The sequence below is a fragment of the Eretmochelys imbricata genome, chromosome 11 (genome assembly GCF_965152235.1).
Source record: "Eretmochelys imbricata isolate rEreImb1 chromosome 11, rEreImb1.hap1, whole genome shotgun sequence".
NCBI classification, from domain to species: Eukaryota; Metazoa; Chordata; order Testudines; family Cheloniidae; genus Eretmochelys; species Eretmochelys imbricata.
Genome location: NC_135582.1, coordinates 21,288,179 through 21,300,800, shown reverse-complemented (window position 1 = coordinate 21,300,800; position 12,622 = coordinate 21,288,179). Strand labels below are relative to the sequence as shown.

Genomic DNA, 12,622 nt, shown 5'->3' with positions numbered 1-12,622 from the left:
CCAGTTTAGTGTCATCTGCAAACTTGCTGAGGGTGCAATCCACACCATCCTCCAGATCATTTATGAAGATATTGAACAAAACCAGCCCGAGGACCGACTGTTGGGGCACTCCACTTGATACCGGCTGCCAACTAGACATGGAGCCATTGATCACTACCCGTTGAGCCCGACAATCTAGCCAGCTTCCTTCCACCTTATAGTCCATTCACCCAGCCCATACTTCTTTAACTTGCTGGCAAGAATACTGTGTCAAAAGCTTTGCTAAAGTCAAGGAACAACACGCCCACTGCTTTCCCCTCATCCACAGAGCCAGTTATCTTGTCATAGAAGGCAATTAGATTAGTCAGGCATGACTTGCCCTTGGTGAATCCATGCTGACTGTTCCTGATCACTTTCCTCTCCTCTAAGTGCTTCAGAATTGATTCATTGAGGACCTGCTCCATGATTTTTCCAGGGACTGAGGTGAGGCTGACTGGCCTGTAGTTCCCAGGATCCTCCTTCTTCCCTTTTTTAAAGATTACTGAAATTCCACGGCCTCCCTAATCAATATGTTCCAGTGCTTAACTACCCTGACAGTTAGGAAGCATTTCCTAATCATAGAGTCATAGAAGATTAGGGTTGGAAGATACCTCAGAAGGTCATTTAGTCCAACCCCCTGCTCAAAGCAGGACCAACACCAAGTAAATCATACCAGCCAGGGCTTTGTCAAGCCAGGCCTTAAAAACCTCTAAAGATGGAGATTCCACCACCACCCAGGGTAACCCATTCCAGTGTGTCATCACCCTCCTAGTGAAATAGTGTTTCCTAAAACCCAATCAAGACCTCCCTCACTGCGACTTGAGACCATTGCTTCTTGTTCTGCTATCTGCCATCACTGAGAACAGCCGAGCTCCATCCATAAAGTCCAACCTAAACCTCCCTTGCTGCAATTCAAGTCCATTGTTTCTTGTCCTATTCTCAGAGGTTAACAAGAACAATTTTTCTCCCTCTTCCTTGTAACAACTTTTTGTGTACTTGAAAAATTGTTATCATGTCCCCTCTCAGACTTCTCTTCTCCAGACTAAACAAACCCAACTTTTTCAGTCTTTCCTCACAGGTCATGTTTTCTAGACCTTTAATCATTTTTGTTGCTCTCTTCTGGACTTTCTCCAATTTGTTCACATCTTTCCTTAAATGTGTCACCCAGAACTGGAGAGAATACTCTAGTTGGGGCCTAATCAGTGCGGAGTAGAGTGGAAGAATTACTTCTCATATCTCGCTGATAACACTCCTGCTAATATATACCAAAATGATGTTTGCTTTTTTTGAAACAATGTTATAATGTTGACTCATATTTAGCTTGTGATCAACCATATCCCCATATTTCTTTCTGTAGGCAGTCTTTCTGTAGGCAGTCTTTTCCCATTTTATATGTGTGAAATTGATTTTTCCTTCCTCAGTTGAGTATTTTGCATTTGTTCTTATTGAATTTCACCCTGTTTACTTCAGACCATTTCTCCAGTTTGTCATGGTCATTTTGAATATTAAGCCTCTCCTCCAAAGCCCTGGCCAACCCCTCTGTATTTTGTTTCATCCACAAACTTTATAAGTGTAATCTTTATGCCATTATTTAAATCATTGATGAAGATATTGAACGGAACCGGTCCCAGTACCAGTCCCTGAGGGACCTCACTCATTATGCCCTTCCAGTGACTGTAAATCACTGATAACTACTCTGTGGAAATGGTTTTCCAACCAGTTATGCACCCATCTTATAGTAGCTCCATCTTGATTGTATTTCCCTAGTTTGTTTATGAGACAGTCATGTGAGACTGCATCAAAAGCCTTACTAAAGTCAAGATATACCAAATCTACTGTTTCCCCTCATCCACAAGGCTTGTTACCCTATCAAAGAAAGCTATTAGGTTGGTTTGACATGATTTGTTCTTGAAAAAATCCATGCTAACTGTTACTTATCACCTTATTATCTTTTAGATATTGGCAAATTGATTGCTTGGTTATTTGCTCCATTATATTTTTAGGTACTGAAATTAAGTTGACAGCTCTGTAATTCCCTGAATTGTCCTTATTTCCCTTTTTATAAATTGCTACTATATTTGCCCTCTTCCATGAGTTTTTGAAAATAATCGCTAATGGCTCAAATATCTCCTCAGTCAACTCTTTGAGTATTTTAGGATGTATTTAATCAGGTCCAAGTGACTAAAAGACATGTAATTTGTCTAAGTAATTTTTAACTTGTTCTCTCCCTATTTTGGCCTCAGATCCTGCCTTATTTTCACTGGTGTTCACTATATTAGCCTTTTTTGGTGAAAACTGATCATGGGCCACCGTGACAACAAAAAGTTGTTGTCAGACAGAATAGGATCTAAGGCTATAGTGTCTATGTTTTCAATGAGCACTAAGGTTTCATAACCATTAAGAAGATTACTCTGAGAAGTGAGTCTTCTAGTGAGAAATGTCTGCAATGTCAAAGCCAAATTTGACTTCTGCATAATCCATCCGTACCTATGAAATCTATTATAAAGGCATACTGGTGTAATATCAGCATAAGAGGTGGCCTCAGCATCACAAAGATTTATTCCATTTTAACATGCTAGGACAGGGACTACCCTGAATGCCTATGAATCTGCTACCTTCTTTCTTGATCAGTGTGGACAACACCTGTCACCCAGGCCCATCATTTGGGCATCCTCTTTGACTCCGGCTTCTTTCTAGGTTCTCACATACAGGGGATATATGTGTTATATATATGTTATGCAGAAAAAAAATCAACTATATATCTATAACATCTTTATATATAACATACATAACATCTTTAAGATATGCCCTTTCCTATCCATACACATAGAACTATACCTCTCATCCAAGTTCTTGACATCTCATGTCTTGATTACCATAGCATCTTTCTCTCTGGCTTTAACAAATGCAAGCTTACTTCACCTATATCCATTCAGAATGCTGCTGCAAAGGTCATTTTCCTATTGCATCACTTTGACCATATCACTCCACCGGCTCCCTCTTCTCTTTTGCATCAAACATGAGTTGCTTGTTTTCACTTTCAAGACCTTTCACAGTCAGTCCGCGTTCTATCTATCATATCTCATTTGCTGTTGAGCTGCCAGTGCTCACCTCTAATCAGCCGATGATGCTAGTCTCCATGGCCCCTTTGTTAAATTTTCAAAATTTTTCTCCCAATCTCCCTCTCATGTTTGGGAGGTGCTCCCCATAAAGCCACCTGATTATCCACGTGCAAATCCTTCCTCAAAACTTTCCTTTGCCATGATGCTTATTAAAAACTTCACTAGGTTTAGGTTGCTGGTGTGCAGAGACCAATGCCTGTCATGCTAACAAATACTATCTCATTGTTTATATGTACTTCCCCATCTATTTATATCCATGAGTCATCTCTTGTCTTATATTTAGACTGTAAGACCCTCTAGGGTAGAGACTGTCTTCTTGTTCTGTGTTTCTACCACACCTATCACAAGGAGGTTTTAGTCCAGGTCTAGGGCTCTTAGGCACTGTGGTAATAAAAATGATAAATAATAGTAATAATGATATCATCAGTGGGGGGTCCTCTTCAGTACTATCTCTCCTCAAGTGGGTCATCAGTTCCAGGATCCCATTGTAACCATGCCTTAGTGTGTCACAACTGAGGATGCCAAATTCAGGATGAACTGCTGAAAAATAGGGCAAGCACAACTCAAAACTGGTGGTTATTCTTTTATGAGATATACCAAACCAGCCACAAAAGTAAACTCCTGTTTCACCACACTGGCTAACAAGAAAACATAAAGGCAGTTTCCTCAGGCATTCCAGGTCCTACCATCAAAAACAGTGGGTTCAGAGATGAGTGGTTCTTTACAACCAGTCTCATCAAATAATAGGTTCTTCTGATTCCCAAGGACCAGCTCTACACCCAGTCAATATATAGCTTAAATATTACACCAAAATCATGCTGATGCCAATCCTTTAATATCAAAATCTAAAGGTTTATTTATAAAAGGAAAGAAAGAAACGTGAGCGTTAAATGAATCAGTTACATACAGTAATGGCAAAATTCTTGGTTCAGGCTTGTAGCAGTGATGGAATAAACTTCTGGCTTAAGTCAAGTCTCTGGAGTACATCCACAGCTTGGATGGGTCATTCAGTCCTTTGGTCAGAGCTTCAGTTTGTAGCAAAGTTCCTCCGGGGTAGGAAGCAGGATTGAAGACAAAATGGAGGTGTTTCCAGGGCCTTTCATAGCTTTTGCCATGTGGAGGGCATCCCATTGTTCTTACTGTGGAAAATTGCAGCAATAAGATGGAGTTTGGAGTCACATGGGCAAGTCACATGTTCATGCCCAATTTCCCTCAGTCATTGCAAGAAGCAATTACCTGCACTCCGGACAGCACATTTACATGACAGTCCACTCAGTGTAGATGGGCATCTCCCATGGTCCACTGTCAGTCAAGTGTTTCTTGATGGGCCACTTAATTTGAACAGTTCCTCCAAGATGTGCTGGCTAGCTACTTTGTGGGCATTACCCCAGGAGCAAACATTTGAAATCCAAGTATAGAGCTATTACTCATAATTTCAAATACAAAAATGATACATACATACAGATTGCATAATCATAACCATCAAATCATAACCTTTTCATAGACACCTCTCTCAACAACCTTTGTACAATATTCGCTGCAAATATATAACAGTGGTTTCAACAATGATCTATATGGTCATATTTTAATTAGATAATGTCACACTCATCCACAACTAAATGCTTATTAGGTACTGGAAGATAAAATCCAGAATTTTCTAACCTATGCCACTCAGGGCTCATTGGTTATTGCAGTGAGGGACAGGAAGAATTGATCCAAATTAGGTCATACTTTCTCACTGGAAAGGATGCCAAAAATATTTGACTCCTTGGGACCAAGAGGGCATTTGTGTGGCTGCAACAGACATTACTTTCCAAAAAGTCTAGGAAACATGGCTTACAAGGGTATACTGTCTATACTTAGGCAGCTCTCTAAGAATTAAATGTATTATGGTAAATAATCATTTGTCTGGGTCTTTAAAACCAATGAAGGAATCTAAAATTTTCTTTATCAATTTACTTAGTGAGCTAATGCCTCTATATAAAGAAAGTTCATCGGGGTGCAAGACTAATGCCAACACATGCAACAAAAACTAAAGCAGAGAAAGCTTATATTACATTTCTTTCATCAAGGCATGTACAAATTCATGTGTATAAATCTGCGTTTTCTGGCACTTGTGTGTCTGATGGGAAAAAGATTAAATTTGTAATATGGAGTATGAATTCTGATGATGAGTCATCAGAATTCATACTCATATTACAAACTTTAATCCTTTTCCCATCAGACACACAAGTGCCAGACAACACAGATTTATACATGTGAGTTTGCACATGCCTTGATGAAAGAAGTGTAATATAAGCTTTCTCTGCCTTAGTTTTTCTTCATCTTTAATTATTTGTTTAGAGGTAATACCTTTCATTGGACTAACTAGAAAAAAAAACCCATTGTACAGACAAGTCATTCAGGCATAAAAATCCCTTTTGTCTCGTCTTAAAATTCCTTCATTCTGTACCACTCTTAACTAAGCAGCCAGTTGTCTCATTCACTTCCAAGAACAGGAATTGAGGAATGCAGAAAGGGTAAATTTGATTCTCCCCTTCTTCCCACCTCTTCATTAACTCACTCTTCCCAGTCAATTCTGTTCTATTAGTTAAATTCATCAGTAGATGTTGCATACAACCAGTTTGTTTTTTGTTTATTTGTTTTTATCTTATCTGTCAGGCTTCTATCAGACTAAGATTGCCACTATTATTTCTTAGGTTGTTCAAAATGAAAGATCACTGACATGTGGAAACTTCATCCATCCTGACTAAATTAGCTTTGAGAAAAAGGAGCATTTTCTCAATGAGATGCATAGAGAAATTAGTTGCATAATTGTAATTAACATACAGTTCAATACCATTTAATTTTTGTGTATGGTCCTATGTAACTGTCAAAAACACTTTACAGAAATAGCACATTATCCTAGAGGAAATAATGTTGAGATTTCCAGAAAAATGAGGGAGCAGGAAAAAATGTTAATGGAGTGAAAGAGTTGAGATAAATGTGACTTTTCACAAGAATGAGGACCTCAGTCATAGCTACCAGCTAAGCGAATCAAGATAAGAAGATGGGCAAGATACAGAGGGATTTAGATTTGTGTGTAATTTGCCTGAAGGTATTAAAGCAAGATTAAAGCAAGCAATGAAATGTCAGAGGACCAAAGTCAGAAGTTTAAATGATTCCATAATGGAAGATGTAAACAGATGATTTTAAGCTTCCAACAGGAATTTCAATAGATCCATTAAAGCGGTGGAATTTAAACTACTAAATGAAGGTACTGGTGATCAAATTGTTTTCTGACAAGCTGAAGAAGAATAGCAATCTATAACCTTGAAAGCTGTACTGAGATCAGATATAATAAGGGAGAGGAGTGAGTTATTAAATACCTTGAGAAGGGTGCCCTCTGCAATGTAAAGGGTGCCCAGCTAGTTTGAGAGCAGTCAAGATTGTTGTGCTGCAAGTGTTACTCAGAAAAGTGAGAGAAGATCCACTTTCTCCATATCCTTTCTCAGGGGCAGATTGTGAACTGTCGTGAATTGATGAGCAGTTACTTGCACAAGTATTTTGATTTACTTCAGTGGGACTACTCACAAATGTGACTAAGAGCTTTGCAACCTAACCTTACCTTAAGTAAAGGGGAGTAGGCAAGTAAGAAACAGTGAAGTGTAGGTTTTCTATGAGATGGTGATAATGACAGTTTTGAGCATGCCATAGAGAGATACCTTGGAGATGTTGATAATACTCTGACTTTTTAATCTTCACAATTGATTACAAATGTTTATTAATGATAACGGAGTGATATTAGAGACGAGTAGGAAGGAAGGAGACGAAATAAGACTGGAGGAGAGTCTGGTGAGGAAGTGTTTTGTTCACAGCTGGAATGAGGGAATGAAGTGCTTGGAAGTTCATGTTCAGATGAATGCTAGAACAGTGGACTGATAATTTTAATCCAAGTATGTATTATCTCATGATGAGTGTTTTTCCCCCTAGATATCAATGAATGCATGATATTTGGCACCTGTTCACATCAATGTACTAATGTTAAAGGATCATACAAATGTATATGTGAGAGAAATTATAAGGAAAAGAATAACAGCTGCATAGCAAAAGGTAAGGCTACAAAAATTATACTAATTAATAATAATCAGTTAATTGCTTACATCATTATTTACATATTTAATGGCTACTGCTGTATTTTGACTTTATAATTCATGTTAAGAAAAATGAGTCAAATAGTTCAAACAATGTAGATTTACTTGTGATCATCAAGAAAGCAGTCTTTCCAAGTATACATAAGCAAGTTGTCTCTTTGCCTGCATGTGTTTTACATTTCTACCACTACAATTTCTCCTGTTTAAATATGTCTTCCATAAAGGTTAAGACACATAATATTAATATTAAAACACAAATGACTGAAAAGTCAGATAAAGATTTTATTAAATAATGTAGGTATTTTGTTGAAGTTTTAGAAGCCTGAGAGCAGAATCAGATTTTTTTCATGGAAACGTTTTCTAATGTTTGGAGCAAATGACTGGGTATTTGGAGGCTTTCCCACTGGTTTGCTGAGCAATCTTGGACAAATCACCTAGGGCCCCAGTACTACAGGTATTTAGGCACCTAATTCACATAGGCACTTTTGAAAATCCCACTAGGCACCCATATGCATCTTTAGGTGACCAGGTACTTTTTGAAATCTGACCTTAATCTCTCTGTGCCTTAGTATGCCGAACTGGAAGTGGGACAATAATATCTACCCACTGTGGCATAATGCTTTGAAGTAATATATAAATGCAAAGTGAATACATATGCATATATTATTATTGTTGGCAAAATGCTAGTGGCTAATGGACTGTGTTAAGGAGTTTTATGCTCCTCCACATTATATAACATTTAGGGGGTCAATTTTCATTGACTTCAAAGAAAAACAAGCAATAATCCACTGCCGGAATGAAATAATTTAAATTTCTATTCTCTATTAAAATGTCATTTTTCAATTGTTGGATATATGAAAGTATGTCCACAGTACTTCCATAGTAGTTCCTAACAATCCTACAGTGGAGGTGAGGTTATAGTGTATTGTGGGTTGCAACAGTCAACACCATATGAACACTGAATGCCCCATTTCTCCTCACGGTGACCTGTCACAGAAGGATGACTTTCCTGAGTCAATATTAATTTGCTCTACAGGTAAAAAGAACTCTATCAGGGTTCATAATCTCCATTGAGGAACCAATAAGATCAAGATAAAGGATCTTGAGCACACCCTGCTGCTGCTGATGGGCAGCTACTTGTAATCAAGGGTGACACAGAAGAATTTAACATTAGGCTTATAATTTAATAATTACCTTTATCTATTGATCCTTAGTCTTCATACAAGTTTTTGGTCACACTCATTACCCCGTCTGTCAATGCACCATTCTGATGGATTGCACATAACTGCATGGCCACTATTTTTGTTACTATTTCCTGTGAAATAGCTCCCACTGTGACATTAGCAATAGTGGGGGAGCAAATGGCCTTGAATATCTTATATCCATAAGGCATGAAATCTTGGATGGTAGTTACTGTAAATCATGTATTGTGGACAAATATGATCTAAATTTTAAAATAAAGCAACGACCATTAGTGTGCTATTTATATATCCAATAATTATATATTTTTCTCAAACTTCACTTATAGATTTCAGAGAATACTATTATATAGATAATTAATGGTACCTGGGCATTTCAGATAGGTAATAACTGAGGTATCTCAGAGACCGCTATGAGTAAATGCTGAATTTAATGTTGAATATAGTTCATAACACTGCTCCGTTTGTGTTCCTGTTGAAGTCAGTTTCAAAACTCTGTTAACTTCAATGGAAACAGGATCGTTACCCTTTCTTAATTTGTAGAGCAAGTTCAAATAATGCATATGAAATCTTGGCATGTAAAAATTGCCTTTAATGTATGTATGTTCATTTAAGAAATTTTAAAAGTACATAATGAATATGAAAATGGGATATATGAAGTAGTGAGTATTAAAATTATATTTTTATGTTTGCACAAACTCCCCTACCATTTATATGTTGCTCGTGTTTTTAATCAATAAACTCCTTGAGGCAAGGACTGTGTATTGGCATCATCTAGCACACTGCAGGCACTAACAGAGTATTACTACTTCTACTACTTCTAATAGTGTGATAGTGTTTATAAGGCTGGGCAAATGCAAACCAAGTTCCCTTGTTAACATTAAGAAATTATACCAAATAAACAAAAAAAATCGATACAAATGAAAAAATATTGATTTTTTTACTAGGTGTTAGTTGAAATTCACTTTATTTTTGTATTTCATTATAATAATCCCCAGGCTCTGAAGATCAAGTTCTCTACATTGCTAATGACACTGATATCCTGGGTTTTATATATCCATTCAACTACAGTGATGTTCATCAACAAATTTCACATGTTGAACATAATTCAAGGATAACTGGGATGGATGTATATTATCAAGGTGATATGATTATTTGGAGTACTCAGTTTAATCCAGGAGGTATTTTCTACAGAAAGCTCCATGGCAGAGAAAGAAGACAAAGTAATAGTGGTTTGATCGTAAGTAAACCAACCTGAAAATTGCAAGATACAAATCTTTGCTTATTTACTTATTTCTCCTTTCCAATGATATATATCTATTTTGTCTAGGTTGGTGAAAATATTAAATTTATGCAGATGCATATGATATATGAAATAAGTTTTACTTGATCAGGGCTTTATTTGAATAATATGTGCTTCAAAATAAATCACTAGTACCTTCCTTACTTATAAACTCTATGGGACAGTAACATTCTGGAGAGGGCTTTGAAGGGTTTTCTGGAGCCCCTGGCTATAATTCTGCCATGAAAATGAAGGTTGTTATGCTTTACTTGTCTGTGATTGAGATCACCCCCTCTCTGGGTACCACTTAGTTAGATGATTCATCTTGTAGATGATAAAAGTACTTGCAGAACAAAATTGAAGTAAAGTGCATTTAATATTAGCTTGCCAAGTGGTAGTACGTCCTCCCTTAATTATAGTTATGAAAATCAATTTCATTTAAACAGGAAAACAAATAAATTGCTTCTCCCCTCTCCTATACCTTTTCTCTGCAAACACATATATTCCCCGGTACATGAAGCTTATTACTGACTAATGGAGATAATTTTTGTTAAACTATTGGCAGCACATCGCTAATACAGGCAGTTGAGATGTGATGTAGCTGTAACTTAATAGGTGAGTGTGTGCGTGTGAGTGAGTGAGAGAGCTTTCAGTGGACTCAAGGACGGAGACCTTGACATAGTAAGCATTATTGAAAAAATATAAAATGACAAAAAATGGTGTACTTCCAACAATTCTGAAGGAATTTAAGAGCTGCTAACAAATAACAGGCAACCTCTCGTTAAAATCAGTTACTGTACCTGAGAACTGGAAGATAACACGTGTACTTACTGCAAGCCAGATCGTCAGCTGCTGTTAATCACCATAACTCAACCTTTAATAAAGACCTAAGGGGCAATCCAGGAATGCTGACAGAAACAATCATTAAAAATGAGGGAGAAACCACCACTTCTTTGTGAAGGAAAACTATAGAAATCTAATCTCTTAGAATTCTTTGATCATGTAAACAAAGTTGTAGATAAAGGAGAACCACGTGACATAATTTATTTAGACTTTCAAAAAGCCTTTGACAAAGCCCCACACAACAGGTTATTAAGGAAACTAAGTGATAGGAGAGGTAAAGTTCTGTCATGGATTATAAACTGGCTAAAACACAGAAAATAAACAGTCAGAATAAATTGTCAATTTCCTTGTGCATCTTTAAATTGTTCACCATTTAAACTTGCTAATAGGACCTTATTGAGTTGATAAAGTGTTTTACTATCACCTCTTTTAGAGCCACTCCAGATTCTTTGATCCATGTATTTCCTCTTGTCTCTTCTCAGGCTATTTTTCACTGCTTTTTCCTTTTTTAATACAGATTTTTTTTTCACTGGTTCTTTTTCTGGGGGTGTTTTTGAGTAGCTAATGTTTGCTTTGGTTTGTTTCCTTCTTTCACACAATTCCACCTATCCTCACTTATCCAGATTTTAGGTGTGCTTATTTAGAAACCAATTAATGTTTCGGCATCTGTGATACTGTCATGGAGCTAGGATATGTCAATGTTATCTTGTAGCACCTAAAATCTGTTCTTCAGTTTAGTTTGAAATTGCTGTTGTAATATCTTGTCTATTAGCCATTGGCTGTCAATTTTCTTCATCTAGTCTGAAATGCTATATATCACAGGCCAATAGCACAATCCAGCCACCCCAACACTAACCCAACAAACAGAATTAAACCAAAGTATTACCATCCTCTGGAGACTAAACTATTCTGTGCACAGGCAGAAAACAGCAGGGACCGAGGTATCATCTCCAACCTTGGCACTGAAGTCCCCCATTACTAAAAAGATGTCATGCTTGGGAATATGGTCAGTCAGAGTTTGTAAGCAATAGAAAAATTGATCTTTGATCTCATCGTCTCATTGTCATTTTCATGTATGGTATTTGAAACCTATCTTGGAGCAATTGTCTGTTAATTAACTTCTAGTGTATAAACTGTTTTTTCTATTTGGAAGTCTTAATTAATGATACTTTCTCTGAGTGCTAATCATTTTGTTTCTCTGAATATATTCTGACCGTTTCATTTTTGAATCACTTTTTATCAGCTCCTGGCTATCGATACTCACTTATTCCAAGGATTTCACGATTCTATTCATCCAGTTCTTTCAGCATCTGCACCGCTCTTGTTGTTGCAGCCATTGTTCTAATGTCCCATACATTCATAGTTTGTTTTTACCATTAATAAAGAATTTCTCAGAGACATGGTTTTCACTAAAACCCATTGTTTCTGCTGAGACAGAATCCATTTCGCATGCTGCTTGCCAGAATGGCTGCTTTGTTGCTTTTCTATAGCTTCACTTCCCTGTGAGGATAGCGTGTTGGCTTTTACGCTCAGTCTCCAACCTGGAGGACCAGAGGAATGTTTTTCATATTGTCCAGAACCTTTGACTTATCCAGCTTGGGTAACCTAACTAGGAGTTAAAATTCCCACTGACATAGCTCTCAGAGTCAATGAAGCACACAAGCTTTTGCACCACATCAAGGTGCAGACCCATGTAAGGGATGAATGGTTTGAAAAAGACAAATTTGACACCATTCTTTAATGAAGAATAAGGGGACGATCAGTGCAATGGAAAGGCAACAAATTTAAAACCGATAGCAACAGATGGTCCAATTGTCTGATCTGGTTTGGTTGTTCCTATATCACAAGTATTAAGGACTCTGTTATATTGGAATCCTGTTGCAAGACTAAGTGGATCCTTCTTATAACTTCCCTTCTAAAAGGAAGGAAGGACCCTATAATATACCCATGGGATATGATTTTTATGTATTTAAAAATGAAAAGAGTACATATTCAGGATTTCATATTTATTCCTTTCTTAATTTA

General features: G+C 37.1%; 1 protein-coding gene across 1 annotated transcript in view; it reads left to right on the top strand.

Annotated features, from left to right (window-relative positions):
• Positions 1-12,622, top strand: part of LRP1B (LDL receptor related protein 1B) — a 1,054,628-nt gene that overhangs the window by 938,737 nt on the left and 103,269 nt on the right. The window contains exons 76-77 of the mRNA XM_077830376.1: positions 7,113-7,232; positions 9,471-9,712. Coding sequence (XP_077686502.1) covers positions 7,113-7,232; positions 9,471-9,712 — 362 coding nt within the window. The remainder of the gene's footprint in view (positions 1-7,112; positions 7,233-9,470; positions 9,713-12,622) is intronic.